Source organism: Chironomus tepperi, unplaced genomic scaffold, assembly GCF_022539635.2.
Source record: "Chironomus tepperi strain 1889 unplaced genomic scaffold, CSIRO-AGI_Ctep_v1 contig_298, whole genome shotgun sequence".
Taxonomy (NCBI): Eukaryota; Metazoa; Arthropoda; class Insecta; order Diptera; family Chironomidae; genus Chironomus; species Chironomus tepperi.
The window spans coordinates 599,643-624,247 of NW_027226420.1; the positions used below are offsets into that span (position 1 = coordinate 599,643).

General features: G+C 30.9%; 4 protein-coding genes across 4 annotated transcripts; 3 read left to right on the plus strand and 1 right to left on the minus strand.

Annotated features, from left to right (window-relative positions):
- The first annotated feature begins 503 nt into the window (after positions 1 to 503).
- LOC139092195 (heat shock protein 23-like) lies at positions 504 to 1,832 on the plus strand. Its single transcript, XM_070642522.1, has 2 exons — positions 504 to 656; positions 1,005 to 1,832. The coding sequence occupies exons 1-2, from the start codon at positions 599 to 601 to the stop codon at positions 1,544 to 1,546; spliced, it is 600 nt and encodes a 199-aa protein (XP_070498623.1). The 5' UTR covers positions 504 to 598; the 3' UTR covers positions 1,547 to 1,832.
- Positions 1,833 to 2,538: 706 nt separating this feature from the next.
- LOC139092196 (heat shock protein 27-like) lies at positions 2,539 to 5,096 on the plus strand. The gene is made up of 2 exons (XM_070642523.1): positions 2,539 to 3,173; positions 3,301 to 5,096. Exons 1-2 carry the CDS (start codon positions 3,110 to 3,112, stop codon positions 3,768 to 3,770), a joined length of 534 nt encoding a protein of 177 aa, XP_070498624.1. The 5' UTR covers positions 2,539 to 3,109; the 3' UTR covers positions 3,771 to 5,096.
- A 2,230-nt stretch (positions 5,097 to 7,326) lies between these two features.
- uzip (beta-pore-forming protein unzipped) lies at positions 7,327 to 21,641 on the plus strand. The gene is made up of 6 exons (XM_070642473.1): positions 7,327 to 8,122; positions 17,332 to 17,540; positions 17,606 to 17,854; positions 17,923 to 17,995; positions 18,067 to 18,590; positions 18,661 to 21,641. Exons 2-6 carry the CDS (start codon positions 17,343 to 17,345, stop codon positions 18,997 to 18,999), a joined length of 1,383 nt encoding a protein of 460 aa, XP_070498574.1. The 5' UTR covers positions 7,327 to 8,122; positions 17,332 to 17,342; the 3' UTR covers positions 19,000 to 21,641.
- fand (Pre-mRNA-splicing factor SYF1 fand) lies at positions 21,626 to 24,493 on the minus strand. The gene is made up of 3 exons (XM_070642472.1): positions 24,365 to 24,493; positions 24,110 to 24,270; positions 21,626 to 24,052 (listed from the first exon to the last, which is right to left on the minus strand). Exons 1-3 carry the CDS (start codon positions 24,416 to 24,418, stop codon positions 21,679 to 21,681), a joined length of 2,589 nt encoding a protein of 862 aa, XP_070498573.1. The 5' UTR covers positions 24,419 to 24,493; the 3' UTR covers positions 21,626 to 21,678.
- Between the last annotated feature and the right edge of the window lie 112 nt (positions 24,494 to 24,605).

Sequence of the window (24,605 nt, forward strand, 5' to 3'; positions counted from 1 at the left end):
AATCCTCAGACCTAATTCCCCTTCTCAGTATGAGTATTTTCTCGCATGCTGCTTTTTTAAATCAAATGTACTGTAAATGAAGCTCACAAACTTCCTTTGAAGTCTATAGGCATTAATACCATCAAAGGACTTATTCGGATTATTACACTCATGTAGGAGTAGGTTTTAGTTGATGTTGTAGACCAACTGGAGATCTAGGAAGGTATGAGTTTGGTGACACAGCAAGCCCTCACTCAATAAACTGCTATTGTCAACGAAAATCCCAAGTACTACTCTACTATATTTGTCTGTCTACATTTGTTCAAAATACCTAAAGTTGCGTTCCTTCATGCTGCACATCGACAAATTCAAAAAAGAAAATTCTTAAAAATTGTACAAGATTAAAGTAATTCTCAACGGTTGTGGAAAATTCGAAATCAAGAATATTCGATTCTATTACTTAATTTCAGAAAACTATATAAATAAACGCGAAATTGTAGTAGATTTTATCATTCATTAAGTATCTTTCAAAGTAAGAACATCGATTAGCGGTTATTTGAAATCACAAATAGTTTAGAAGTCTAATTAACATATAAAAAGCACAAATTAAGTATTAACAATGGCATTAAATCCTTTCCAAGCTTTTGACATCTTTGAAGATCCATTTTTCCATCATGGTAAGGAATTTAATTTAATGAAAAATCATTTTTTCATTTTTATTGCAAAAATACGCCATTGCAATAGCCGGTATATAATTATTCTTTTGTTTTATATTCACACCGGATCTGCCATAAAGTGAACGCGGCTTCGCACGTAGTCAATTGAGCTTTATTTATAAATCAAAACATTTCTAATTGCTACATTTTAGATTCTAACTATTTAGGATATTAAAATTAAGTTATTGCTATACAAAAATTTGTATACAACTAGTGATTAGGTTAACGATGTGGATATAATCAATAACACTTACATCCCTTAGCTATTTAATCAATGAAACTAATGAATTTTTTATCTAAAAATAACAGGAATGGAACCAAGATTCGGTATGGGAATTATGCCTCATGACTTTTCGTCACATCGTATTCTTCCACGTCAAGGCAATCATCATTTGATGACTGGATATCGTCGCCCATGGCAATTAGCTCGTGAAGCTGTCGGTGAACTCGCCAAAGATCAAAAGAACTTGCATTTCGGCAAGGATGGCTTCCAAGCATGTGTTGATGTTCATCACTTTGCACCAAGCGAAATTACTGTCAAGACTGTCGATCATACAGTCACAATTGAAGGAAAGCATGAAGAACGTGAAGATGGTCATGGCTCAGTTCAACGCCATTTCGTCCGCAAATATGTATTGCCCAAAGAATATGACATGAACTTGGTTCACTCAACTTTGTCATCTGATGGAGTTCTTACCATTAAAGCACCTCCACCAGCAATTGAAGGTGGCAGTGAACGTCACATTCCCATCACACATACAAATGCTCCAGCTCACTTGAGCGTTAAACATAACAAGAAGCACATAGATGATCAACCAAAAGAAGAAGGCGAATCCTCGAATGGAAAGTAAAAAAATGTCGTGGCACATGAAAAACTTAAAACTTAAAATCTCAGACTGATGCACAAAACCTCATATTAATAACAGAAACTACTTAAGCATTAAGAAATTTTAAAATGTTTAGATATTCTACCTCTCTTAAAAAGGAATAACTTACTTACACATCATTATGATATTAATTTTATGAATTTTTTTTTTGCATTTCTTAATCGATTTAAAAAATTATTAACAATAAATGTAGAGCGTTTTGTGTGAAAAATAAAGCCAGTACATAGGCATTTTCAACTACTTAAAACAATGTTGGATATGCTTTTATATTTAGCGGCAAACTTGATGACAAGCCTCGACCAGAACCGAACAATGCCGATTCATGGCAGTTTTGGCGACACTAGTGTGCTGTGCCTAATGGCATTTCCGTTGCATTAATGTGCTGCGGCACACAGGTTGTCCAACACAGACTCGGTGTGCAACTGTCCCACTTTGGTGGTAAATCTCGACCAAAACCACACAACAGCTATTCATGACACTTCCGAATTTCCATCAGACTAGTGTGACACAGCACGCAAGTTTGCCCACAACTGCCTTAAAATCTATTGCGTATCTAAAAATATGACTGCGTTAGGTCAATTTCCTTCCAGAATCATATTCCGTTATGAAACGTGCCGGTAAACAAAACAAAATAAAACACAGCAGACATACACAACTTGATGAATTTTATCGTATCTATGGCATGTGTAGCTCAATACATGCTTTTTGATTGTGTGCAAATAACATTTGGCGAATAAAAAAAGGGTTGTAATATTAAAAACATAAACAAAAAGACTTTATGGAAGTGACGAATTTTTCAAATAACTTTGAGAGCTTTCTTCTTACTTTCCATTAGTTGCTGTTTATGTTTATGTATGTATGTATTGGTTGAAAAAGCTCAACAAAAGCAAAACAATCGAAGTAATAGACCAAAAAAGCAAAACAAAAAAATGTTTTAAGGCAAAGACTACTATGACTAATTTTTGTTGAATTCCAGACTCTACAGCGTGAGAGTTGTTTGTACGAGATAAAGAAAAAACAAAAACAACATATTAAGGCATAAGAAGAAGAATCCGGAATATAAAAAAAATCGATTCAAAAACGTGTGTGCAAAATTGTTTGTTTTTGTGATGATTATGAAAATTGGGTTGGGGATGTAACACGCGTATACTGTAATATCGTAGAATATTCAAGTATATTCCTTACTCGTCTAGTGGGAATGGTCAGTTTCGTTGTAAAAATGCGCAGTTTTTAAAGAATTTAACAGGCAAAAGTAACGCGTCATACGCATATTACTACAAGTACAGCAACAAAAAACATCAAACCGTAAAAATGAAAATGTAGTCACGCAATGTATATATCCTTCAATATTCTAGTACAAGCCGAGGAGAAAAAATTTTTTTATATAGGACACAAAGAGTAGAAGAAAATTTTTCAGTCTAACATTTTCATTGGAAGTGATAACTTGGAGAAGAAAAAAGTCAATATATAAAATATTTTGTGAGTGGATATACTTTTTGTGACTTAAAAAATTGTCATTTTAAGTGAATGAAGTACATAATGGCTTATCTACCTTATGGATGTAATATATTTGAAACGCCTTTTGATCACGGTATGCATTATCATGTTCATTTTGTATCTCTTATCTGTGAAAAGTGAAAAGTGGAACATCCATCGCCATATTTATTCCATGAAAAATATTTTCAAACAAAAATATTTTTTCTTTTATTATTTTTTAGAAGTAAAAACGAGTTTTGGAATGGTACCTCGTGCCCGTTCCTGGTCAGTTCCATCAAATGTCATCGATTCGGAGCCAAAAATTCATCGTTTTGATGCAAAAGGATTTACAGCATTTGTTGATGTACACTTATTTGATCCAAAAGAAATAAGTGTAAAGACTATCGACCATACCGTTATTGTTGAGTGCAAACATGATTCACGTGATGACAATCACGGTGCTGTTGAAAGGCATTTCGTGAGAAAATTCAATTTGCCATACGAATACGACATGTCATTAGTAACGTCAACATTATCAAAGGATGGTATATTGCAGTTGGAAGCACCAAAGCCTCAAGTGGCTGGCGAAGAGCGTAAAGTTGAAATAACAACAACAGAGAAGCCATCATTCTTAATGAGCTTGCTATCAAATCGTGCAAATTCAATTATGAAGCGATCACACTCAATACCCAGTGATGAAGAAGATGAATGATGTGATGCTGTCTAATCGTCATAGCCGATTAGACAGCACTTTAGCACATTCACGCACGCACAGACGAGCATTCCTAGTAATTTGAGTCATTTAGAATTCATTTACGAATACTATTATAGATTTAGACATAAACAATTATGGACCGGTTATTCTAGATTCGACTAGTTATCCTTAATCCTGTGATAGTTTTTATTGTGAATTTGTAAATCGCAGGATTAAAACTTTTTAATATATAGCAAGATTGATTTTGAATCTTGAATCAGATTAGACAGATACCTGAGGGATGCAAATGAAGGAGGATTTGCTGTGGAGCTTTTAAGGCGGCACTTCAAGGGTTTTAATGCGCCACTTCAAAGTATTTAAAGCGTTGCTACGAAATTTTTAAGGAATCGCTACAAATACGTGTAATATTTGTAGCGGAGCCTTATTATATTTGTAGCGGCGCTTCAAAAGCTCACTATCGGCGCCTTAAAAGCTTCAAAGTGTGCAAAGGAGCTTTAGAGACTCTTTAAAATTTTGTAACGGCGCCTTAAAAGCTCCATAGCAAAGCTTTCTTCAATTTTGTCTCTCGGGATAATATATCAATTTAGTAGAATCGGTCCAAAAAGGAAGTTAATTATTCATTAAGCGTTGCAAACAAAAAAAGTTTTTTTTTCTCAAATGATATTCTTGTTGGAAAGATATTAATGCGAGGTGAGAAATTAAATGTTGAAAAGGAGACACATTGGGAAGCTTGTTATCACATTTTATCACACAATGCGTTTCTGTTTTTTAAATAATTCATTGTTCGCGTTATTTAGTGTCTAAGAACATGAACACGATTTTTTAAAAATTCGATCACATTTTGAGCATATATATTGAGAATCTACCTCACATCTTACAAAATAAAAAAAAAAGGAAAAAGCATCAACGAAAATTTTTATTATGAGGACGAATGGAAATAGCTTGTAGATGTGTAGCATTTTTATCTTTACATCTATTTATGATTCTAATTCCATTTTTAATTATAATGTTCAATGTAATCAAAAAAATCAAATTTTTAACTAACATTGCCATCGACTATTATGTAACGCAGCCAGCAGCAAAAAAAGGGAAACGAAAACAAAAAAAAAAAAAAAAAACAATTTTTTCTAGTATGCGAAAATCTCTTCCTCGCAATATTTGTTGTTATTCCTTTTACCTATTACTTAAATTCTATCTAGCACGTAAAGAACATAAGCGCACGATATAGTTTGTTGATTCACTTATATATATTAATATTAATAATAAAAAAGTAAAAAGGAAAGAACGTGTAATCGAAAGCACATTCTAATTCTAAAAATACAACACTTTTTTGACTATCGATGGAATGACGTCACAAGAAATATTGTAATCAACAATAGGATCCTTTACATTTCAGCGGCTTTTTTATTATCTACAATCTAAATATAGGTACTACTAAATTATTCTACGCATGTTGTATGGAAATTAAGGCAAACATCGTATTTCATTGTTCGAGTCTTTCCATCAAAATATAAATAAAAAATTACAAAAGTAGCGATTTTACCTCCAAATCAGTTTTATCATTTAACGGATTTTTAGAATTTGAAATTTTTAACGGTGGCTAAAAATTTGAAGTTGTTGAAAGCAACGCTTTAAAAATATTTTTGAACTTCCAGCCAATTTGATACTGGAATGACTTGATGGTACAGAGCTAATTATTTAAACTAGAACTTAATTTCCCAGCCAACCAAACAGTGTTTTATTTAGCACCTTTACCAATCAAAAATGCATTAAAAACAGAGACCGTGAATCACGATAGTTGCTTTCGTGTCTAAGTTTTATGTATGATGGAACTAAAAAGAAAGTTATTGACTATCTAAAAAGGCTCTATAAATAGTCACATCGCAAATTATCAATGTCATGAAATCATTAAAGAAAGCATGAGCAATTTAACGAACATTTTTAATTTGAATTTTATGATCCAAATTAAGCAAGTAAGTACAAGGAAAATTAATTGCTTGGAATTAAGTATAATTTGGAAGGTAATGCTTGTTTGAATAATTTAGATGATGAAAGGATTTAATTGACTCTAATTTTATTAACATTTGTGTCCATTTCGAGGTTGTTTTGAATGAATAATTAATGAATTTGTTTTTTGTTTACAAACATCAAAGAAGCCATATTTGACAGATAAATTTGAATTTTTGAAAGCCGTTAGATTTTTATCAGTCAATTCAAATTCAAAATGATCGTTACCAATCGATTTATGATATCAATTTACTGTCATCGCTAAAAGCAATTCATTCTCAATGTTAATATCACATTATTCAATCAACAGCATACTTCATCGACATAAAAGAAGATTATCATTATTATAATAAAAGGCTCTTAATTTCCGCATTAAAAGTAATCTCAAAAAGCTCTCTTAAATATCTTGTCAATGTGTATTAATAGACATCCAACCAAATAAAATGAGATTTACATCATACACGTGCATAAACTTTAATGCATTTAATGTTCTCTTCTGTTCTAATTCTCTCTCGAAAGATCTCCTCTTATTGAGATTGTATTGGTTTGGACTTGTTGTACACACATGTGCCTAGCATGCATTTAATGTGTCTGTATGGAGATTCACAAATAAAAGAAGCAACAACAAAAAAGCCACTCCAATTTTTCTCTTCTTCTTTCTCACTGATTTACTTTCGTTTCTGTGTTCATAGGTGTAAGACTGTATTTTTTTTATTATTATTTTTCAACTTGACCACCATTAAAATGCCGAATAGTTGTTTTGAAATAAATCTGGATGTTCAACGCTTTAAACGGGAGGAAGTGACTGTTGAACTTTCAGATGATTCAATTATAGTAAATACAAGAAAGTGTGCACCGGATGATAACTCGATTGTTGCAAGGAAGTTCTCGAAAAGGACATATCCAGTCAATTTGCAGATGTATGATAAGGATTCACTGATTTATGAATTTAACAAAAATGGAATGCTGAGAATACAAATTTTTCCAAAGAAAACTGACAATTGAATAACTTAAGTTAATTGATTGGCCATAAAATTACTTAAAAGTTCACATTCTAACCAAATTCCAATTATTTTTAGCCTTTAAGTACGAAATTATACTCATATTTGGAAATAAAATTAAGAGTTTTATATAATTCCCAAAGAAACCACAAAAAACAGCCTTTCAATAACAAGTTTGTTGTTTACATTTCTGTTTGTTGAAGTCTTATTTACTCTTATCACAATGGAGCCTTGTTGAAAAAGTATCTCGTCACTGAAATACAAAGCGTACTAAATTTATTGTTTTTTTAAGAAACTTTTATCATTTTAACGGATTTTTCAAATTTAAAATTATTCGTTATCAATCGAGTCTTCTTTTTCTTCGTCAAATAAAAACATAGAATTTAGATTTTCAGAGTTTTTAATACTTAAATCATCAGATTCTCAACATACAATTAATTCAACAATATCAGCAGGTAAATAAGCATCAAATGTATTGAAAGGAATCAACAGAAGTCCTCAAATCATCAAGTTTTAGGCCAGCAAGAAAAAGTGAAGAAAAATATAAATTTCATGCTAAAAATTCAAAAATATTTCGACCGTTAGAAAAATGTGCCAAAACTAAAGATGAGTTATGCTGGAATGTCCAGAATGAGCATGATGAGAACAGTGAGAGAATGTGAGATAAAAAGTTGTATCATAGAATATAAGGAGAGAGAATCCAAAAATCGTGTTCATTCTTTAGTGTTACTTCTTCGGAGAGCCACAGTCAGTCAGTTACACATTATACGTTCAGACTTAACGGCTACAATAATCATTCTCGCCCAAAAATTCGAAGCATAAAGTTCAAGTTTAATATTCGAGAATAATTTTTTAATATCACGGTAACAAAACATCATAATAAGGCATAATAATCGTGAAAGTAATTTCTCGGTCCATAGATATCCATCGCGGCTTATTTATCCGCAATTATGGTGAAATTCTCGTTGAGTTGAAGGAAATAATCGATTAGTTTTACCTTGTGTGTGCAATGAAAAGGGAAGATTCTTTTTTGATTAATATTAGACACGATTAAATCAATGAATGTTTTATTAGTTAAACATAAAGCATAAAATCAATGATTTGAATCACATGAAAATTTTTCATATCAAAAGCATTAAAACCAACGAGAAATAAAGAAGAATTGGAGAGAAAACAGGAGGAATTGTGAAACAAAATTTTTTTTGTGAGAAAAAAAAGAGAAAAAAGGAAAAATCGATAATATTACGTTTGTGCTTATAAGATATATAGAAGGAACTAAGAACACCGTGCATCATTTCAGATTATATATTTTTTTGTGTGTTTACTCATTCATTTAACGTGGTAAGTTGTACTAATTTTTATTGCCATTATTTTTGTTATAAATATTTATATATGCACGCTTTCTTAATCATTTTTAATTACACAACCTGAACCTCCATGAAAGTGCTGTGTATATACTCAATTTTTTGGCGGTGGATTATTTTAATCAAATTAAATCGGTGAACGGGATTTTAAACGGGAGCATACTGTATGAAAATTGCTACGAGGTCATCCGTAAATGACGTCTGTTCTTGTGAAGTGAACTTGAAGAGAAATGAAGCTGTAAAATCCGTTAAAAATTTAAATTTTCAAAAAAATCTAGTGAAATTTGAATTTTTGAAAACCGTTAAAATTTGAATTTTATAAAATCCGTTAAAATTTGATTTCTAAATAACCGTTAAACGTCAAAACATAGATTTCCATGCTTGATGTATTTTGCATACATGCTGTTTAATCCATAACACAGCTCCAGTCTCCCTTTAAATCATAGACGTCACAACTGAACGACTCCGGTATTTTTTTGAGCAATTTTCTCTAATTTAGCATTAGACTAGCTATTTATTTTTATGCACAACGCGACGTCATGTTTACATTAAAGTAATAGTGATAGAAACAACTATCTCCTATCTCTGAAAAGTGTCTATTATATTTATATATCAAAAATCATCAACTGTAACATGCTGGAAATAACTTTTTTGCGGTTAAATCAATCTGTACATTCGTTTACTGTATCTACCTATAATGCCAGGCAGGCAGGCTATTCGTCTTTTTCTCTTTTTATTATTTATTCTCATTATTTCGCACTCGCCTTCATTTACACGATTATCAGTTCAAAAAGTGATTTGAGCATGTTGAATGGCAAAACACGTCTTAAGCAGATTTGTTATAGATGAATAAATTGTATGTAGATTCTTAAAAAGTCATGTCGTCATCCTTTTTGCGGGTTTAAACCTTTTGACTGTGAGATGTATGATTGGGGGTCCACGGTTCGAATTAATTCAACTTTTTGAAGATGAATTTTTGAATTTTTTCTGTAACGGAAATTTTGGATTTGAATTTTAAAAATTGAAATTTTAGGAGAATTTTCTAGAATAATTTAATTATTCAAACCGCAGACTGATTATTTTTGTGTGCTGTGTTCTCGTAGCTAACTGAAACGTCATGTTAATTCTCTCTCTCCCATTCAACATTTCCAGTTGATCATTCTATACACTTTCTGTTCCTTCTTATTACTTAAAAGTTTAAGAAAAGAAATATCTAATTTATTTTATATTATTTTTGAATTTCATTAGCATTTTTTAAGAGCCTTTTTGCAGTTTCAAGTTCGACTTTTGTGTGCGATATATGATTCGATTATGTGACATAGTCAGTTACTCAGTAGCTTAATATTGTCGTTCATCTTGGCGCGAAAATCTAATTTCACATTTTTATAGTCAAGTGAAATGACCAATCCAAAAAAATGTTTGAAATTGGATATTTATTAGACAAATTGAAATTTATGATGCACGGTGAATGAGGAAATTACTTTTTCCTATATGTTGTGTTCGTCCATAAATTTGTTTTTTGTTGTTGTTGGACAATACATAACAAGCGGCAAAAAAAAAATAAATAAAATGACAAAAATGCGTTGCTGACCTTGTAGGAAGAATTTTATCGATATTAGATCGGATAGAAGTGAAACTTTTTCTGTTGTCAACTATTTACACAGCTTACAACGATACTAAACAAATGGACATAATGAGAAAATAATAAAAAAGTGTGAGAGAGCAAGTAAACAGCTCATTTTACAAAGCCGCTTTATTATATTTACCGGCATCTTCTTCCTTTTTTCACAGTTTATGATGTCAGTAAAATGATGCTCTGCACTTATATCATAAACTTACAATTTGGGTGTCTGTGAAAAAACAAAAGTATATAAGGGGATTGTCCATTAATGACGTTTATTGAATTGCAAAATTCAAAATTTGAATTGTAGGATTAAAAATTTGATTAAATCCTAGGATTAAAAATTAAATCGCCGGATTAAAAATTCAACCCTTGGATTAAAAATTAAGTACTTCAATTAAAATTCAATTTGCGAAGTTATGTCCCTGGAAAATTGAATCCTTCCAACAAGATGCAAACCCTTAAATTGAAAATTGATTGACGGGATTACAAATTATAACCCTTAATTTCAATTTAATTCCACAAGCCCTTAAATGTCATATCATACATATTCGACCCCACATTAAAGTGAACATAAAAAAAACAGCAAGTAGGTACTGAGAAACGATTCTTTAATGAGATGATATTTTTTTTTTAAACTGAACGGATGCTGACTGACGAGTAATTTTCTATATACAACTATCAATCAATGATAGAAAAACCAGAAACCCAAAAGTTTAAAGTAATTCGGTTTAAGTTTAATGACTTCCTGGAATTTCTTTCGGACGGTAATTAAATTAACATTTTTTGTTTTCTTTCTTAAGCTGTTGGCTGCTTTATTGATCGTTATATAATTTTTGTCACTTGCTTTTTCCTTTGTTCTTCTGTGGAAGTATAACGAATTTTTGGAGGTTAGGTTTCAATTGATGGATTAAAAATTTAATCCTCGGATTAAAAATTTAACCCTTCAGATTCAAAGCGTAATTAAAATCAAAATCCCTGTCATTTCCAACATCCGTACAGTTTCTCATTTACTTGTGTCGATAAGATTAATACAGACAATTTATCGCCAGTAATTTGTCACGTTTTTTTTCTCTTGTTTCCATAGCCAAAAAGAGTAAACTCGAGGCGATGAGGGAAAAAAGAATGTAAAATAAATAGATACACTGTAGCTATTTAAAAACGTATGAATTAATAAATGGATCATTAAACGAATTGCTCGCGTGATGAGATGAAGCGTGGATGTTGGTAGTTAAGGTATTTTGTACAACAATTTTGTATGGAATTCTTTAAAACAGATCTAGTCAAAAACAAAAGCATTATTATAGATTAAGATCAGCTACTTAAAAAATTTAAAGTGATAAATTATTCGGATGATATATGATGACTATTGTGTCTCATGCTATACAGCTAAATTAGGTAGTAGAATCAATTGAAATATAAGACTCGATGATGTCATCAAACCAGGAAAAAATTCCAGCACTCTTATTCATTCAATTTGGCAAAAGCATATTCATGCATTAAGCAATAATAATAATAATAAGAACGTTAAAAAGGTCATCGTAAAAGTGAGTCATAATAAAATTTTTATAGGTTCTTCGTCTCGTTCAAGTATCGATTTTGATAAGAAATAAGAGAGATTTGGCACATGAGAAAAGAGTGTGAAATGATTCAATGTGTTTTTAGCATCTCAGCATGTGAACTTTTTTACGTAAAAATATATTCGTTCCTAGTTGACGTCCATCCGTACCATCAAATTGAGTCAATCATTAAATATTAACATATTACATGCCAAACAGCTTCCAATTCCGCAATCCATCATGATTCTAGACATAATTTATAAGGTGCCCCCTAACTGTTTTGTCCGATGAATGTAAAGCCATAAATATGATAACCGAAAAGAAAGCAATAATTAAAAAATTGAATGTCCCAAGGCGACTCATTATAAAGTGAATCTTGATTATAAGAATGGGGAGGAAGAGAATGCACGTTCAGCATAATTACAATCGCCGGACCAAAACATGCTTTAAATTATGATCACTCAACTCTCTCTCAATTTTTTTTTTACCCTTCATTACGGATCGTCAATTTATTATTGAATCGTTAGCAAGTAAGCAGTCAGGGCCATTGATGTTGATAAATTATTTATAGTCAGTTGTCGAACTTATGTCGATGATGACATATAAATAGATTTTAATTCAACCTACATGTTATTTTACTTGCCTGCTATTGTACAAGCAGCCCAGGCAGAATGAGTTTACATTTTCAGAAGTAATAAATGTTTCAATAAAACAAAAAAAGTTTCATTTTCGATGATGGGAATCATTGTACATTCATTTAATTAAGTTCTTTATGTCTTTCGTATCATGCGACATATAGCATACAATGCACAACCAACTGGAATGGATAGTGAATAATTAAGAATAGTCTCTTTCACTTTATCATCATCACCATCTTTATTATTATCACAGCTTTCTTATGGCCAACAAAAAAAAAATTCATTGACTGTTTGACATTTTGTCGCTTTTGAGTACGGTCTGGATGAGATAAGAGTGTTGGAAATTAGAATAAACAAATTTGTTCACTATCCGTATATTTTAGATATTTTGAAGATAATCGTTCGTGATGCATTTGTGTTTACTTCCCGCGCTTAAGTTAATTTACAAATGACGTTCAATTCCTGTTTTAAAATGTTTCTATTATTGTTGAAAGTCGTGTGAACTGCGTCGTGTGTTGAATCTGTTTTTTGACCTTATTCTTGTACATTTGGCAAAGCTTATCCCAAAATCCATTTCCTTTCGGATTATTGTAATCCTTAATAAGGATTCCTTATACGATAAGCTTTGCTCTTTATCCTTTTAATATTGAGAAGAAATCCCTTTTCTCTGTGCCCTTGAGTTTTTCTAAAGCTTCTAATATGATTATTGCTTGAATTTTTCTTCCAAAAATTTAATTTTTGATTCTTTTGGCGTCAAGTTCAAATTTTGAACTTTAGTTTGAATTTTGATTTTACGTTAAAATTCAAATTCTAAATTTCCGTTAATATTCAATTGCCTTCAACATCGATTTTCAACAATTCCATTCAGTCTAGTGTAGCTCATATAATGAAATATGCAATTACTCTTCCTATACAACACCAAAAAGCGCTTAAATCATCCTATGCTCTCTGACAATCCACACAACATAATTTTATATTTTCTCATTTTTCAACAACATTGGGATGGAATTTTATTTTAATTATTATATACATTGCATTGTTGACTATCTGACTGGCTGGTTAGTTGGTGAATAGACGAAATGCTTCATTGTTTATCCACATTCTCTTCAATTCACAATTTTTTTTCTCACTTCCTATATTTTTCCTCTTTGTGGCCTTTAATGTGAAAAAGATAGTAATGATACTGACGATAGATGTAAGCAGAATGAAACAACACAAAAATGTATGTGGAACTAGAATGAAGAGAAGAGAGAAAGAGAGAAAAAAAAATTAATTTCATTCAAATTTTCAATGGTTTCAACTTACAGCATGTGCCACGGTATTTTAGATAATAATAATATTTATTCTATGGCCTGAATGAGAATTTGTATTGAAATTTAAAACCAATTTGCTATGGACATTGGCATTGCATCGCATACGTAATTGATGGCTACAATTTTTATTTTCTATCCCGGACCTAGCTCAACAAATCGCATCTGGCAGACAATTTCATTCTTTTTTTGTTTAATATAAAATTGTACATTCTTAGATAGACATGTGAATCCATTGATGTGAAAATTGCACATCTTTCTTATGCTTTGTTGATGATGCTGTTGCCAGCTTGGCTAAATTATTCACATTCTCGAGTGAGATATTAATGGAATGTCGTCACCAAAGTGGCACCATCATCATGCATGAATTGTGGAATTGTTCAAGAGGAAGAAGTCATTAGTGTGAAACGGTGTACAGTGTATGCATGATGATGGAAGGAACTCTGTCCGTTGTGAAATGCAATAAATTATCCATTAAACTTTATCCTTCCTCTTTTGCTTTGTTAGTTCCAACAAACCCGATCGGTACAAAATTATCGTGGCAGTCAAGTGTCTGCGACATGGTATCCAAGTCTTCTTGTTAATTCCCATGAAGATTGCTTCTAGGATGCCTTGTTGCATCCATTTGGACGACAAGTTGCAGACACTTGGACGACATGTTGCAGTCACTTGAACGCCATGTTGCAGCCACTTTGACGACAAGTTACAGTCACTATGATGTCATGTTGCAGTCACTTGGATGCTATGTTGTAACCACTTAGACGTCACGTAGCAGCCACTTGATTGCCATAAATAATTTGTGCCGATCGGGAACCTTTCTATCTTCATGCATATAAATTATTTTTCTATTTGATAACACTTTTCCTTCATCTCCTGCATATCCCATCGACATGTCATAAATAATGACATAAATGACTTTTGAACGATGTCAAGCAGACAATAACAAAAAAAGAATTGTAATTTGAACTGGAAGTTTAAGTGGACTGAACTGAGCGCATTGTTATCAACCTTTTTTGTTTATGGTTCTTTAAGTGCTAATTCCTTTAAAATGAATTGATGACTCTCAACTATTTCCACTTGGTGTCATAAAAATTTATAGTTCTGATAATTGGTCTTGTCTTTGATGGAATGAGATTTTTATGGTTTCTGTTGGGGTTAATTTTGGAATTGAATTATGGTTTAGTGGTCCAGAGAATAGAATGCTTGCAAGTAGTCTGACTGCGGAAATAAAAATTAACATATTTAAATTAAATCTGAGGATTTAAATTTAATCCAAGGATTAGGAAATTTATGTTTTTTCAGCATGCAGCATATGAATTTCATGAGTTATTTATTTATCAAGATAACGCAATAATCGATCATAAACTTGGCAAATGTGTTATTTTAAACTATATCCTATAACTATACAGTTAATTAATTCCTCAACTAAATGTTGCATGATGGTTTATTTTGGCAATAACCCAAAACGACTACCGAATCATGCTGTTTTGGGAGAATTTTTTGTAACTGATGAGAGCATCATGTTATGCCTGCTTATTATGTCTTTTTTTGTTGCCTTATTTTTATTGACATGAATAATTTTTTTTTTTCAATGCACACAGCATAAAATGCATTTTTCGAGAGTCATAAATAACTGTATCACAAAGTGTCCATGAAACACTATAAATGAGTTTATTTATGGCATGTTCTCGTCTACAGAAGCCACTTTAAAGTAAATATGAGCATTGTTTGGGTAAAATTTTTAAGATTTTCTTTTAAAATTCCATCAATATTTCCTGAAATGCGCACTAATCATGCAATTTTTATGTTAGTTCCTTTATAAAGTTTAATTAGTAAGGTTTCGTGTTTCACAGTTTTATTTTATGTGCTCTCTCAGATGAAGTACTTAATATTATATTTTATTGTTCTGCACAAATGAATGAATGAATGTCATACGTCACATTATATATTCTGTAATGAAAATCAAGTGCTATCCAGGCACACATAAAAATTGCTAGAATAATTGGTGCTACTCATGATCGAGGTAAACGCGTTTTTAAAATTCATAAATAACAATCATAAAATAACGGTCACAAAATGTTTAAAAAGTAACGGACAAAAAATATTTAAAATAATAACGGTCAAAAAATATTTGAAAGAAATTGTCACCTAAAAATTTGAAAATTAACTGTCAAAAACATTAAAATTATTCAAAAATTATGGACAGACAGCCAATTACTTATGTAAATAGCTTTAAAATTAAACTTAAATGCTCATTGAACATTAATATGTCCCAACTAATTTATTGTCACTTCATGTGTATGAAATGAGTGCCTATTGAAATAACGAATTTCAATAATTCGAAACTTCATTTTTACGAATGTTTCATTTTTCCGAACGTATCATTTTTCCGAATAATTCTTCATACAAATCTCTATAATTTTTAAATTTTGAAAAACCGTTGATAAAATCAATCATTTTAATTTCGTTTATAATATATTTTAAAATTAAATTATCTACTTCTACACCTTAAAAACGATTAAATTAGCTTAGTCCTTTAAAATAAGAAGATAATTTAAATGTAAAATATATTTTTGACGAAAATAAAATGCTTGATTTCATCAACGGTTTTTTAAAATTTAAAAATTATAGAGATTTGTATGAAGAATTATTCGGAAAAATGATATGGTCGAACCAATATTTATATATGTGGTCATACAGACAAACTTCGCCCCAAAATCGCCCCAAACAAAACTAACACTATCACAATTTTCCATTGTTCTCCGTGTAAAATACACATAATAGTGTTGGTAATTTTCAAAAATTTAACGGTCATTTTTTCGTATGACCACATATATATATATTGGGTCGAACAAATGAAGCTTCGCAAAAATGAAGTTTCGAATTATTGAAATTCGTTATTTCAATAGGCACTCGTATGAAATATCCAAATAAAATATTATTTCAGCATATCCACATGGTTTACAGATTTTTATTTCCCATCCTCAATGAAAGTCAGATTCTATTAACGTCAGTGGTCATGAATGAACTTGATATATGAAAAATTATAAATAAATTCTGATATAACAGTCGGAGATTACTTATTACAAAATGATAATACTTTTCTCAAATATAAGCAGATCAGATTGTATTACTGCATTAGAACTTCCAATTCATGTTTTTTGTGACTATTTCTTTTCTATTTACAAGATTGAATTTGATTCAATGAATTTTTGAAAGACTTTTTATTATTTTCATCTTGAGAAAATTCCATTAATATTTCAAGCGACTCAAAAAGGAGGGTTGTACATGCTGCTTACTTGCTGTTTGATGAAATATCCATTCCAAATCGCTGGAAGCGGTAAAATTGTTTTTTTCGAAGGGGAGCACATAAGAAAGTAATAAAATAGATAAGAATAAAGGAATAGAGCCAAATGTCGTAGTCGGTCAAATAAACACAAAAATTGTTTTCTTTGTACAATTTGAAGGATGTCAGGCAAACAAATAATGAAATTGTATCCTGCACCTTGCTATCTTTTTAGGTCATTTAATTCAATTTTGTAACGGAATATTCAAAAAGTTCAAAACCCTACAACAGCATTTTGCTACATTTGTACTGATTTCAAAATTTAAATTTGAAACGACAGTTATTTTGAAAATTAGTATATAAAGGTTATACATAAATTTATTTACTATTATTAAATATTTCAAAACGACAAATCATTCATCTATTTAGCAATTTCAACAATTGACCCGAAAAGATATATTTTTCCATTTATCATAGTGCTGAATAAATTGTTTTGTTTAATTTATTATTGCGTACAAGTGTTTTGGTTCTAAAATAAATGAAAAGCATTTCTTTGTTTCTTCTTTCGTCTCATCTCTGATTAATTAGATAGATTTAATGTAAACGCGACATATAGTAGCATAAAATAGAATAGCGAGCAGTATGTGAAGGACAATGTTATTCATAAATTGTCGCAAAATTGTCACAATCAACGAGTTGATTGAATTACATAATAATATGCATACTTAATATAACTATTTTTTTATGCATTTATCTCTTTCTCTCATTTCAGTAATAATAAAAATGATCAAATTTGTGGAGCTTCTATTATTATTGACAATCCTACTTATTGAGTTTGTTGCTGGAACTAAGCCAGTGTCTGTATTTGACAAAAACATTGGTCAATTAGTAACGTCGAGTCTTTTAACATGGGAATCATTTAATCCAAGCAATCCAAAGCATCAGTTAGAGTACGCAGTATCAGCTGGGGAATTTCTAGAGGTAAATGACTTCATCTTATTGTTAGCAAAAAATCAATAAATTTATTAAATTTACTCTATACACAGAAATATCCAGCATACATTTGTCGATCAACAGTAGATTCAATTGCTGTGACTGGATATGTTAAAAAGCGCAGTGATGAATCTTACGTATGCATCGTTTCAATGCACTCGCAAATCAAAACAAAAGGTGATTTTGAGCTTTTAATGAATAAAGGCAACGGCGCCAAGACAGATTGGCAAGACTGGGAGAAAAATGGAATTGTATTCTCGCACATTGACGGTACAGTCTCAACAATCAACAGTGGATTACGAGTAAGTTAACACCTTTTACAATATAATGTCTATAGAATTCTATTGTTCCTCCTTCATTTATTTATCAGTCGGAAATATATTACATTGCGAGACACAAGAAGAGTCATTCAATGGAACATCATGAAATAGATCACGCGATAGGTGAGTTTTTGTGAGCTGATGACGTTCTGAAGCGTAAAACTAATGTAAATATCTTATTTTAATCAATTTAGGCTGGTTTGATCCAAAAGAAGGTTTTGGAAAGATTCACGCAACTGTAGCTAGTTCTGAGCAAACATTTGACAATGGTCAGATTTTAGTAGCTTTCGAGGCTGTACATTATGAATTACATGATATAAAGTTTAGTACTATTAAGTTGAAAATTGATACTAATCGTACACTATTGGGTCAAACGATGCTTAGGAATGAAGGAGAACAGCCAGCAGAAGTGAATGCCGTCATTGGATATGAATACAATTTGACAAGGAATTTAGGACATCATGAAGCAATTGCACGCAGTGTAAACACGACAGTCTTTGTTGCCAAAAAGGAAGTTTACAATTGCTTTTGGGGAATTGAAACAAATAATCACGTTATGCAAACAAAAGGAGTGTCTACAACTTTACAACCAGGAACTGCATTGAATATATCATTGTGGGGTAATTATACAATAAGAGATGGACCATATGATGCACAACTTATCATTCATTGGGCTGATGGAACTAAATCTAAGAAACGACGTATTCGAGTTAATGCTGTAAGTTAAGTTAATAATTTTATTAAGCATCACTAGCTAATTTTGTATTTTTAAATTCCTCAAAATATAGGGCTACGAAGCAAACTTAGAGGATCAATTAGAAATTGACTATAGTCCGACATTCTGGCTTCATAATAATACAGTTGTGCCAACGACGACGACACAAAGAACTACGACATCAACGACATCAAGTTCAACTACGCATCGATCGATATTCTCGACAATATCCAATAATGCAATAGAAAGAATAACTGAGAAAACTTCAATGAAAGATGATGAGTCAGAAGAAAATGATGATGCTGAGAATGAGATTAAGGCTGATGAAATTAATAGTTCATCAAATATTCAAGTAAAGTCTTGCATCATCACATTTATTATCATAAATCTGATTCGTTTAATTGCACATTAAGTGTAAAGATGCAGGATAACACAAAAAAAAGAGAGAGGAAAGGGCTTTATGTTGCAATTTTCAATGTCCTCGTCGTTAATGTTAAGTAGTTGAAGCTTTTTATTAATAGTGACATGCTATATCACTGTAATCTGAAACAAAGTTAAGACGCAAGAATCTCTATAGATACAGAAACAACAAAAAAAAGGTTCAAGGTTGGACCTTATTCTAATATTATTGTCATTATTTCAATTAATTTTAATCAATAAGTTTTACTTTTAAATTTCTTGCATCAGTCAGGTCATAAAGTATGTGATCAACAGAATATTTTTAGTCATTTAATGAATTTATTTCTTTCTGTTTTAAAATAACTTCGAGTAACGACCATCAAAATGAACAAATCTATATACCAAATAATGAAAATTAATTAATGACTGAAAGTGCCTGATGCAGAATAGAATCTTTGACCACCAAGTTTTTTTCTCCTACCTAACTCTTCTCAGATTAATTTACACACAAACTAGAAAATAATTACAAAAAAGTCTCATAAACATTAATATTTAATGTAAGTACATTTCATTTCACATAAATTTTTACATGCTGGAATTCAGAAAATGTTTTTTTTAAAAATAAAAATTGTTTTGGCATATTTTCAAGCAAAAAACTGTTAATTCGATTCTGTTGAAAGGAATTAATGCATTCGATTGTTCCCTGTTACTGAAAAAAATAATAATAATCAAAACACTGACTATTTCCTTCTATATTATCTTTTTTTGAAGAAGAATAAACAAAAATCTAGAATTAAAAATTATGCAATGTAAATTGATGTAAATAATAAATAAATTCATGCTATATGCGCACTTGATTGCCAGATTGATAAATGTATCCATTACTTTTTGCCAATATATATTTCTCACTGATTCTTTTACTACTAATTGATAAAGATGAGGCAATAATTTAATACTTTAGTGGGGGTCCTTTATTTTCAATTTAAAAATTTTAAAAATTAACGGTCAAAAATAATAAAAGATGAAATTAACGGTTAAAAAATATTTAAAAAAATTAACGTCCAAAAAAAATTCAAAAAATTAACGGTCAGAAAATATTTGAAAATTCCACAGTCAATTTTTAAAATGTCTTTGAAATTAACGGTCAAAAAATATTTGAAAAAGAAAACATTTGTAAGGTTTTAAATTCAAATTTCTTTTTAAACTGTCATTTTCCTATGAATTCATTTGATTATTTAAAATCTCTTTTATTTAAATCATGAACCCCCTTTACATTGTCTCTTCAATCGCTCTTTACTCATGAATGAACGGCATGAAAAAGAAGCTGAGATATGAATTATTCAATATTACTATTGATTAAAATAATTTACTCGAATACGGAATGTCAAATGTTTTTGCTGGTTTTTGCAATCAAATTAAGAATGGAAATTAATAAAAAAAAAATATCATTTGATTAAGTGGCGCGTTCTCTTATGGAATGTAATGAAATGAAAAGGCTTTATATGAATTAACTGACTTTTTTTTGATGATAACTTAAGTGGATAATTAATATTTTTAATTCTTTTTCGCTAAAATGCCTAAATTTTATGTAACAATTAGCAGCTAGCTTCTTAAGAATTTTTATTCATTTAACTTGCATCGTAAAGGCAAAAATATAATTTTTCCCTTTATAATTTCAACGAGATCGTTAATTGCAAAAAAAAGTATGAATATATTATACAAAAAAATGTAACATATTAAAATTGAAGAAAAGAAATATAAAGTGTGAAAATGCTTCTCTATTTTTTATAATTATTGCAAATATTGAGGAATTAGATATTAAGTCATAATAAAATTAACACTGAAGAATCTTGCCGAAAATTCATTTAGGTATTATTAAAAAAATTCATTAAGTCAATGATCTGGAACTTCTGTTCTAATGTCGAATTTTCAAGGTTACTTTACTAACGGTCAATTTTTGAATATAAAAACCATACAACAGTTAATATCTCATCGAATTATTAAATTTATTTGTTCAAAACCATAAAACAGTTTCCAAAACAATTAAATTTTACATTTAGAACCATACAACAGTATTCAAACTATTTAAACAGTTAAATTCCATGTCAAAAACCATATAACAGTTTTCAAATTCAGTATTTAAATGCTGTTGAACAGTTTTGCAATTGAATTTGTACACCTTTGCAACATTTTTCAAACTTTCACCGTTATTTATTTGACCTCATGAGCCATACTAAGTATATAATGACATCCAGAGTGTATTGGACTTAAGTCAGATATTTCAAAAAATAATTCATTGACATAACAAAAATCGCAAATGTTTAAAATAATGATTATATCATATACATCCAAAAATAATAACATGCTTTCATGTGAATTGTTGAATGAAAAAAAGAAAGGAAAAGAGATATGAAAATTATAATTTTGCGCGAAAATCAATTATCAAGATTATTGAAAGAAGTTTTGTGAAGTACAAAAAAAAAAAGAATAAAGTCGAATGAAACAGCTAGCTGATGAGTTTTAAATATTTAGCAAAAAGCTTTTTCAATGTTAAATACAAAAGGCTCAAAAGCTGTTGCAGCTATGATGAAGTTATAAAGATTATTGATGAAAACAAGAAGAAATAAAAACAAAAAAAGTATTTTAAAATGAAAATTTTTACTTTTTATTGTTTTAAGGAATTATTTTACAGCTACTCAGAATCGCTTTCATTCTTCTTCAAGCCACCAAATACCTTGGATGGTATAGCTTGTTTTTCAATAGGTATATTTTTGAGCTCTGTACTTTCACCACCTTCTTCTTGATCGCTTCCTTCTTCATTTTCCTCATCATCGTCATCCATATCAATATCGATTTCATCAGGATTATAGACAGTTCCTTCCTCTTTTCGTTTATTTATGTCGCCACCTTGAACCTCACCACGAACAAACATAATATTTGCGCCGGATGTCGTTGCCAAATTTTGCTTATAATTGGTCTCCATAGCTTTCGCTTCGAGTGCTTGCATTGCGCTTTTTGTTGTAGATTCAGTACTAGTTGGAATCTGTGCTGACATCATATTAATTTGGGTATTGTATGTTGCTTGTACACTTCTCTTAATTCTCAACATTTCTCTCATTGTGTCTTCATTGCCATGACGAATTTCAAACTCTTTCCAGTTCTGCCAGAAATCTTGCGTTATTCTTGGATCGCACATTTGACTGCAATGTGAATAAATGACGCGTGCTCTGTCAATTTCACCAAGCATCTTCTCCATTTCGGCAAATCTTACACACATTTCTCGTGACTTTACTTCTGGCAGCATTTCAATAGCTTTCTCATAGATTGGTCTTGTTCGAGGAATTCCGTAAATTTCAGCAGCTTTCTTGATGTATAAATTAAACATGTCATACATATCAGACTCTTGGACAGCACTAACTGCACGCTCATAGACATTCATGACATGTCTTGTTAATCCATGATCCTCTTCTAATTTTGCGTATAGAAGATAGAAGCTTTTTACTAAGTCCGGTGGACAATTCTCAATGCATTGCTCGAAAAGATCACGAGCACGTTCAAGTTGATTTCCTCCATAACGTGCCAAAAACTTTGTTAAATATGTATTCCATATGTCATAAACATTTGGCCATTTAAATAATGCAATTCCTTTCTCATATGCTCGATATGCTTCCTCAAAATACTTGTGCTCCTCTAGAAACATTCCATAATTTATGATAATTTGAGGCGTGCATATTCTCAAGTCAATAATTCGGTCATAAACACTTTTACAGCTTTGAAATGTTCCGAAACTCTCTTCTAAATCAGCATACATTGACCATAGTTTGAGACTTTTGTGAAGTCTTGCTTGTACTGTCTCTGACTCATCCGTGTAGGATATTTTAGTTTTCGGAATTATCGTTGCTTTATACATTAAATCTAATGCATTTTTAAAATTGTCTTGGCGAATTTCCATTTCCGCCCATTCACACCAAGCTGCTGCCAAGTCATCGACTTTTGCATATTCAACCTGTGTTGCTTTCTCAAAAACTGTTCTAGCATCGTCAATTTGGTCATTGACTTCATAAAACTTTGCAAACTCTACCCATAAAGTATGAAGTTTTCCAACAGCTTGTTTTGGCTGGACAGTTTGAACTGCTTCCGTATATATTTTAATGATTTCAAGTGGCTTTCCTTCAAAAAGTTTCACTCGATTATGCCATTCTTGAACATTATGCGGATTTTGACGGAGTAACACACTGTTTAATAAGGCTAATCGTCTTTCCATAAGATTCTCAAAACGTGCCAGTCGCAGATCGATTTCCACATCATCCTCACTCGTCTGGACTTCTTTCTTGCCAACATCTTCCATTAATTTGCTCAAACTTAATTCCTCAAATTGTGCGTATGCATCAAAAACTTGAGAAAAGTCTCTTACTGTTGTCACTGATTCTATGGCTTCCTCATAAATATCTCTGGCTCTTTCAAATAATCCACTTCTGACATAATAATCGGCTAATGAATTCCATAAATGACCAAGTTGATCTGTATATCGTCTTAATCCACTTCTAATTATAGCGTCAACATTTAAAGACGTTACTTTGTCAGGATTCTTTGATATCAGCTCACACAACTCATTCCACAATTGATGATTTGATTTGCCATATTTTGATACAAAATGCTCATTATCAACAATTTTAGCAAGTTTCTGTGCTGCTTCATCCAATTTGTTGTTTTTCACTAAATAATTAACATACTCTTCAGCATCTTCAGGACACAACTTGAGGTAGCGACGATAAACTCTTACTCCAGTTTCAGGGATATCGTATTTGTCCAGGAATTCAAGATAAAGTGGCCAAATTCTGTTATGCTGAGTAACAGGCAGTGCTCTCAATGCTCTATCGAATGAATGACGAATTCTTGTAATTTTGCATTGTCCTGTGAGGAATGACAAGTACTCTATCCATATTCTCGGCATTTTATGCATGAAAACTAATGATCTCTCAAAAGCATTATTCACATCCTCTAATTCGTCGTCTTGTACACTTTTTCCTCGAACTTGCTTCTTGCGCAATTTTAAATAGTTGTACCTATAATGACAATGTATCATAAGAAAAGGCTGTTAAGGTAAATATTAATGAACATACCATAACTTATAAGATCCAGGCAGTTGTTTGAGTGCTCTTTCGTAAACTTGATTAATAACATTTTTAGATGCATGCTTCTTATGATCTACATATCGTAGCCAATGTTTTACAGAATAAGCATTTCTAAGTATCTCTTCCTCATACGGCAGATCGTCATCATTCTGAAATAGGATTAATAATTTTAAACGTTTTCCGGCTTTTTACTTATTTTTCATTATTATTAAATAAATCGGCAAATTTGCAATAGTCACTTACGAGCTCCAAATCCACGTCCATGTTATTTTCCTGAACTTCACTTAGAATAGGCATTTTAGCCGATTAATTTAATTATTTTATGATTTTTGATGAAATTATGTTCGTGTTTATGTTTTTGAAGACATTACAAATGTTTTTTTGAACCATACAAATGTTTGACAGTCGGTCAAATAAGAACTCAAACTCAATCAAAATATTTTAAGGTTCAAATTTTATACGTTAAAAAATCACAAATTATATT